This window comes from Halyomorpha halys, unplaced genomic scaffold (genome assembly GCF_000696795.3).
Source record: "Halyomorpha halys isolate HHAL.00 unplaced genomic scaffold, Hhal_1.1 Scaffold2035.1, whole genome shotgun sequence".
In the NCBI taxonomy this organism is placed as follows: Eukaryota; Metazoa; Arthropoda; class Insecta; order Hemiptera; family Pentatomidae; genus Halyomorpha; species Halyomorpha halys.
In genome coordinates this window covers 23,608-31,190 of record NW_027106422.1, presented here as the reverse complement: position 1 = coordinate 31,190, position 7,583 = coordinate 23,608, and the positions used below count along the sequence as shown (strand labels likewise).

Genomic DNA, 7,583 nt, shown 5'->3' with positions numbered 1-7,583 from the left:
TATTTATGTAACTTTTTTTAAGTTATAAAATTACTAATTAATTATTAATTTATATTGTTGAATAATACATAATTTATAAATAAATATTTGACAATTTATTAGCACATATTTCGGATTTTTTAGCACATAAAAATCCTATCCCTACTGATTACATATTTTGAGGAAAACTGATTTTTTTTTTCCAAGTTTGCGATTGTGATTTCAACCATGAATGGAGCCAAAAGGGTAATATTAGTTAGATTGGCTACAGGTGTAAAGACAACTTGTGCTGGTCCTGTGTAATAGAGGTCTGGTTAGCTCTTTTTGTTTGTGTACTTCAGGCCAAAAATGAGATTTAAAAATTTCGTCTGATCACGGCTCTAATTTGTTGCCAACTAATTGTTCAAAACGAAGAAGAATGTACTAAGTGGCTCACTCCAAAATCACCTTATGGAAGTTTATTCTTCTAACATCTGACCCACACTCTGAAGACATGTGAAAGGCCAGAGTCAAATCGGCTAAGAAATTGTTTGGATATTCAGTCGGCTCAACCCATTTAGCTTGGGAAATTGGCCACGATCTTCATCAGGTTTGAAGAGGTGTTAGAGTGGTGTGAGCCACTTCTCTCAGAATGGGCCACGATCTTCATCAGGTTTGAAGAGGTGTTAAAGTGGTGTGAGCCACTTCTCTCAAATTGGGCCACGATCTTCATCAGGTTTGAAGAGGTGTTAAAGTGGTGTGAGCCACTTCTCTTAGAATGAGCCACGATCTTCATCAGGTTTGAAGAGGTGTTAAAGTGGTGTGAGTCACTTCTCTCAGAATGGGCCACGATCTTCATCAGGTTTGAAGAGGTGTTAAAGTGGTGTGATCCACTTCTCTCAGAATGGGCCACGATCTTCATCAGGTTTGAAGAGGTGTTAAAGTGGTGTGATCCACTTCTCTCAGAATGGGCCACGATCTTCATCAGGTTTGAAGAGGTGTTAAAGTGGTGTGAGCCACTTCTCTCAGATTGGGCCACGATCTTCATCAGGTTTGAAGAGGTGTTAAAGTGGTGTGAGCCATTTCTCTCAGATTGGGCCACGATTTTCATCAGGTTTGAAGAGATGTTAAAGCCTCTTCTCTCAGAAATCCAAGCATGAGTATATGAAAACTGTTCAGCAGCTGTTCCAAAATGTTTTCTACTGTGGCACCCTTGTACAGCTGAAAAAAAATTTTGCCACACGTATCTACACTATTATGATTAAATATGTAAAACAAAATAAAATAAATCTAGGAATGCACTTTATTTTAATTTCAATTTTTTTCTAAAATTGGAGTACACCAATCATCTAATTCAACCAATAAGCAAGTGTCATGGAGACAGTAAATTTTATTTGGCCAAATTGCCGTTTTTTCTCTAACTATTATCTAAAATTAATTTATTCAATCATTTTAAACTGCATCATTTCATACAGTTCACACATTCCATTCAGTCCACTCATTCCATTTTATACAGTCCTTCATTTATTTTAACTTACCCTGTCCTATCGTACTTCTGTGGATAATATTAAGATTCAAACTAAATTGCTGAGATTACAAAATAGAAGTTAAATTGATGATATGCTTGGCAGAAATTTTTAAATATTGTAACTATGCTTCAATAAATTGATTAGTTTTAATTGTATAGCTGAAGAAACGTATAGTAACCATCATTATGAATAGTAACGTCAGGTTTGTGGTAGAAGTGATTAAGTGCTATTTTTGCTAATCGGATCAATTTCACTTTTAACCTGACAACCTTATTTTCATTATTCTATAGTAATACTTAGTTTGGTTGGTGATTGTTTGCCAAGACAGACATAACAGGAACAGATATTATATGCTAATTAATTAAACGTGAAACAGTCGTTTAAATGATATTTTAATGTTTTCTTATCTTAACATTGTCCGTGCTTGCTGAAATTTATGTGGTACTAATTACATAATAGTCCCTAAGCTCACAGTAAAATAAACACATGATCATTGCTTAGTTGGGTTGTTACATTTTATATCTAATACTTATGGAATATGATCTTATTAATTTATAGATTCAAGCACTGTCCTGTCATTCCTGCAGTCAGGCAATTCAAATCCTCCAGATATGGATATTGTGATGGATAAGCAAGATTTAGAATCCTGTGACACATCTTCAGGTGATGATGTTCTGAGCGGAAGACATATAAAGAAGAAAAAAAGGAAAGGAGGTAACTCTTTTATTTGTGAAATGATAACATGTTATGATTTAGCATGTAGGTGGGTCTATGCACATAATGTGTGAATGCTTATGTCATGAACAAGGTCTGGATTTTTATGCAGTAAAAACTCCCAGAATATGCCTTATAATATGCGATAAAAACCTATAAAATATGTAGTAAAAAATTATAAAATATATAGCTAGAAATCTTAAAAACAACTAAAATACACTCTTATCCCAACTAAACTAAGAAAGGAATAGAAGAAAATTATTAAAAATTAGTTGTTTTTTTATAAACTACAATATGTAAATAATTAAGAGTGATAATAAACAAAATATCTAAACACAGTATGACACACTTTATAAACTAAAATGTCGAAACGTTAAAAGCTTACAATTAGTAATTCAAAAGACAAACAGCAATAATTGAATTTAAGGAGGATAACTCATTGAGAGTAATAAAAAAATAAATAAATCAAACACAAATTAAAATAATTATTTATATATATGTATATATAGTTGACCGTAAAACTAGTTATTTTAAAAATAGTTACAAACTATTTGTTCTTCTTTTGGCCGCAACCCCGCCCATCTTCTTATATTTAAAATAATTATTATTAAAACAAATAACAAACATGAAATAGAAATGTATCTATAAATAGAATTCTCCATTTCTAAATCTGAATCTGTAAATCATAACTTTTTTTTCATTTAAATTATTTTTATAATCAGGCAATGATCTACTGATGTTGGGTTGCACATTTTTTCAAGCACTTGAAACTACTGGGTTTAGTTCAATTTCACTGAAGACAATCAAGTTATTCTCATTTAATATTTTATAAACATCTTCTAAAATAGCTAGTCTTAAGTTTTAACAAAAACTTCTTTAAATGCTTCCTTATTTGGCTTGGTACATGAAATATACTTTCTTGTTATTATAAATTGTTGTAATTATTTTAAGTATAGGTTTGTTTCCTGAAATTGCTTCAGTTTAGTTGAAATAAAACTAAGAGGGGTATTAATGAAAATGAGGCTATTGATTATGTAATCCCATGATATAAGAGAGAATGAGACAAATTAAATGATAAATTGATTATATAATGAAGAATGAGATACTTATACTGATATTTAGAGAATGAGACATGTTAAACAATAAAATCCGGTGAAAATGTCTTTTAATAAAATTGTTACTTAAATGAATCACAAAGAATACTCATGATTAATACAAACTTATTAACATCTGTGAAATTTATTTTATGAAGTGCTTAGGCTGCAATATTCTAACAAGTTATCACTTACATCATTTATTAATTTGCTAAAATTTAATAAAATTGAATATATTTAATTGATTTTCAATTAATAGCTTTATTTTACTTTTTAATATGATATTTTATTGCTTGTAGGTGCTAAGGATAATTGCCTCAGAGTAGAGAAGTCCTATCAATGTCCTCACTGTGATTATAATTCAACAAATCAGTTGTTGAAAAGACATATGGCTCGTCACACAGGTGAGAAGCCCCATCAGTGTCCTCACTGTGACTATAAATCAGCACGATTTGAAAATTTAAAAATTCATATAATGGCCCGTCACACAGGTGAGAAGTCCCAACAATGTCCCCACTGTGATTATCAATCAGCACAATCTTCAAATATGAAAAGACATATAATGTTCCGTCACACAGGTGAAAAGCCTCATCAATGTCCCCATTGTGATTATAAATCAACACTAACTGGAACCATGAGAAAACATATAATGGCCCGTCATGCAGATGGGATGTCCCATCTCTCTGATGATAAATCTCCATTAACTAATAGTGTGAAAAAGTCATATAGTGGACCATCATACAGGTGAAAAGCCTCATCACTGTTCTACTATAAATGTATTACAACTTAGGATTTGAAAATAATCCCTAAAAATAAATTATTGGCCACAAGTTCTTGTTAATTTGTGTGAGAATATTAACTTTTCTTTAAATGAGTTTAAAACGGGCTGTTGCATATTTAAAATTAGTATTATCTAATAACAAGTTAGTGTTATCTAATGACAAGGTAGTAATATCTAATGGCAAGTTAGTATTATCTAATGACAAGTTAGTGTTATCTATTATGTTAACTATTATCATGTTCCAGAATTTTTTTTTTTACTCTGTTAATAACTACTTTCAAATTTTCATTTCTTTCCAATAATTTGGAGACCATTGATGCACTACCACTTACACCTACAGTTGAATTTGCATCAACACACCTCATATCAATAATGAGTTATTTCTTTTGTCACCTTTATAGTTTTGTTTGTGTTCTATTATCACCAAATTTCCTAAAAAGGAAGACAACTCCCCATTATACCAATTAAGATATGAGCAAACTTACTTTTATGTGGCATATTTTTTCTGATAAACAGGCTCATCAGTGTTGGTGTTTCCAGAAGTATAAAGATGAGTTTCCTGCCGATGTTAGCAATGGGTTAGGGACCGAACCCTAACATGTTAGCAATGGGTTAGGGACCGAACCCTAACATGTTAGCAATGGGTTAGGGACCGAACCCTAACATGTAAACTGCACTGTGTCTCATTTTTTCTTTAGTGCAGCTTTCATTTTACTATGCTGAATGTCAAGAAGGTGAAGAATCGTGTTGTAGACTAGTTTTTATTCCTATAATTAACTTGAACTTGATTTTAGTTTGTATATTTAGAAGCTTTTCTTATATCTGTGGTTGATTAGTAATTGTGTATTTTCATTGCAACATTTCAAGTACCGTGAAAAATGATCTAAGAATTGAAAAATAAAATGTTAATAAAAATTTGTTACCAAAAAATTGTGGACTTTAAACAATTAATCAACCTACTCCTTCCTGTTTTAAAGTTCCCCTTACCCTTTACCAACCTACTCCATCCCTGGAGCACGGGGCAAAGTACTTTTTTAAGATACTACTTGTCATTCTCTACCACATTAATTTTAAGTTATTCTATATTTATTTTTATTTTTTAATATAATACATGTGAAATGAAAAATGATCTTCATTCTGGGACCAAGTCTCCTATAGAGACCAAAACAATGAACATAAATGATTGCTTATTGTTTGTCTATGATATAGTTCTAATTAAAATAAGCATATTGTCTACATATTACATTTTACATTTAATTGAAAAAATGGAATTTAAGGATGTTAAGAAATAGCTGAAATTTAAAAGGAGTTAGGGAAGAGGTTTAAGGATGGAAATGAGCCAGGAATTTCGAAAGAAGAAATAGGCAAAAGATTTGTGGGATGTAATGGAGTGTAAATATTGATTGGTTGTGTTCTAGGAGGGGATAGAGCAGAAAACTTCCCTTCATGCTCTGGTAAAATTGTGCTTAGTTTATTTAACCTGCAACCATCATAGAAACTTTTTTTAATAACAGAAGTGCTCAGTTTTTGTTCCTATGGTGCTCCTGATCTTATGAAAATTCATTTCTCAGGGCTGCTACAAAATAAGTATTGTCTGACCTAGGTGAGAATCAAAGCCATGTTCTTAACCAGAGCACTCCGAGACCATAACCCAAACTTGTCCAGTAATCATATCGTCATGGGAACCTCTGAGGTGCAGAAATATTTTTTTATTTGAAAAAGATTTAGGAGGTGCAGAACATCAGCTACCTTTATTTCCCAGCTCTCCAGAAAAATACAAAATGACTCTAATAGATTAGAAAGCTGAAAAGAAAAAATAAGTCAGAGCATGATCTCAGAAACATATTAAGGGGTCCTATTCAACTGGCCAATGAATGATAGTATCGGTAACACACATTCAACTTATTTTATGGTTAATAGTTGAATACATACTCATTATTTGAATACTGTATTATTTTTTTAAATATTATTAACACTATCCAGCACCTAATTCAGATTGAATAAAATTAATATATTGGTGTTCGCCAGCTAACAGATAAGATATGAATGTGCCTGCAAGTAGGAAAAGGTTGAGAACCCCTAGGATAGGGTGGTACAGGATTCTTTATTATTTTCTAGATTAATGTAAGAAGGATAAAGCCATTTTAGTTTCATATGATGTCCAGAAGTATGAGTGTATCTGGAAACCCCCAAAATAAAGCAATTCATAAGATGCTTCTATTTCATCAGTGAATCCTCCATATACCTAGCAACGATAATCAAAATGGAGAAAACAAGAGAGGAGATAAGTAACTGATGGGTTTTCAGATGCAAGGGTTGGCAGAATCTAAGGAACCTTTTAGTGATGCATTTGAAAGAGAAACCAAGGGACCTCCTGGGATCCTACTTTTCTTTGCACAATGGGGGGGAGTCAGTCCTGGTTCAGAGTTCCCCAGGGTGATTGTAAATAGTGTATATAAATATTTATATTTTTACTTTATTTATAAGTTAAATTCTTCTTCATCTGGGCCGTCTGTAGCCGAGAGAGCTGAGGTGTTGGCTTAGCAACATCGTAACTGAAGCAATGCCAGTTCAAATCTGCGGGTGACTTTTATTTTGTGGCGGTTCCATGGAATGAAAGCCTTTCACCAAGGTTAGATTAAGTTGGTTACCTGTAGATAATTCTACATTTCTATTGGTTTTCATTGAACTCTACATATTCAGAAATATGTAAAGTAAAATTAAATTTATTACATTGAATTTAATGATTACATTACTTTTCATCCTAGCATTTTATTGCAATTACTATTACTATAGATTAAAATTAACTTTGTATATTTTATGTTGGACTTTGTTGTAGAATCCCATTCACATTATAACATTAGAAACCACATTCCCACACAATTTCGAATCAAATGAAATATAAAATAGCAATACCTAAACAAATAAAAATAAAAAATATTTTGTTTCAAAATAACTGAAAAATAATCCTAAGAGACAGAATGTTTCTGCGCTTCTTTAAACTAAACATACTGCCAGGTTCTTCATGAATCTGGTGAGAAAGGTCTTTGACTGCTGTACCAAATTTAATTATTTATAAACAGTTTAACTAAGAATCGATCAAAATGTTATCAAAGTATTAACATGTTGGTAGATTGCTATTCCCATGGAATGGATATATGCATTACCATCTTCTTGAACATGTTGGTAGATTGCTATTCCCATGAAATGGATATATGCATCAACATTCCATTACTTGGGACCAATGAGCTTAAGTTATGGTCCATCTTTTTTCAAGTATATACCTATAAAGTGTTTTGGTGTTAATGATATATGTTCAGTGTCATGTTATTTTAAAATATCTTTAAATACAAATATTCTTATCAAGAACACTAATTTGTTTTTATTCAACACACTTAAATTATAAACAAAAATATACATATGTATATCATAACACCAACTTCAATGATCCAATTTACTCTCAACAGTTTATTTTTACACTGCCAAAAATTTAATGTTTTCCACCGC

At 31.6% G+C, this 7,583-nt stretch overlaps 1 protein-coding gene across 4 annotated transcripts in view; it reads left to right on the top strand.

The window, feature by feature from the left end:
- Positions 1 to 4,986, top strand: part of LOC106691023 (uncharacterized) — an 18,693-nt gene extending 13,707 nt beyond the window's left edge. For all 4 annotated transcript variants that reach the window (XM_014436665.3, XM_067044788.1, XM_014436666.3 and 1 more), the window contains 2 exons: positions 2,046 to 2,201; positions 3,595 to 4,986. In XM_014436665.3, the coding sequence (XP_014292151.1) occupies positions 2,046 to 2,201; positions 3,595 to 4,043 (605 nt within the window). In that variant the 3' untranslated portion in view covers positions 4,044 to 4,986. The remainder of the gene's footprint in view (positions 1 to 2,045; positions 2,202 to 3,594) is intronic.
- The last annotated feature ends 2,597 nt before the right edge of the window (positions 4,987 to 7,583 follow it).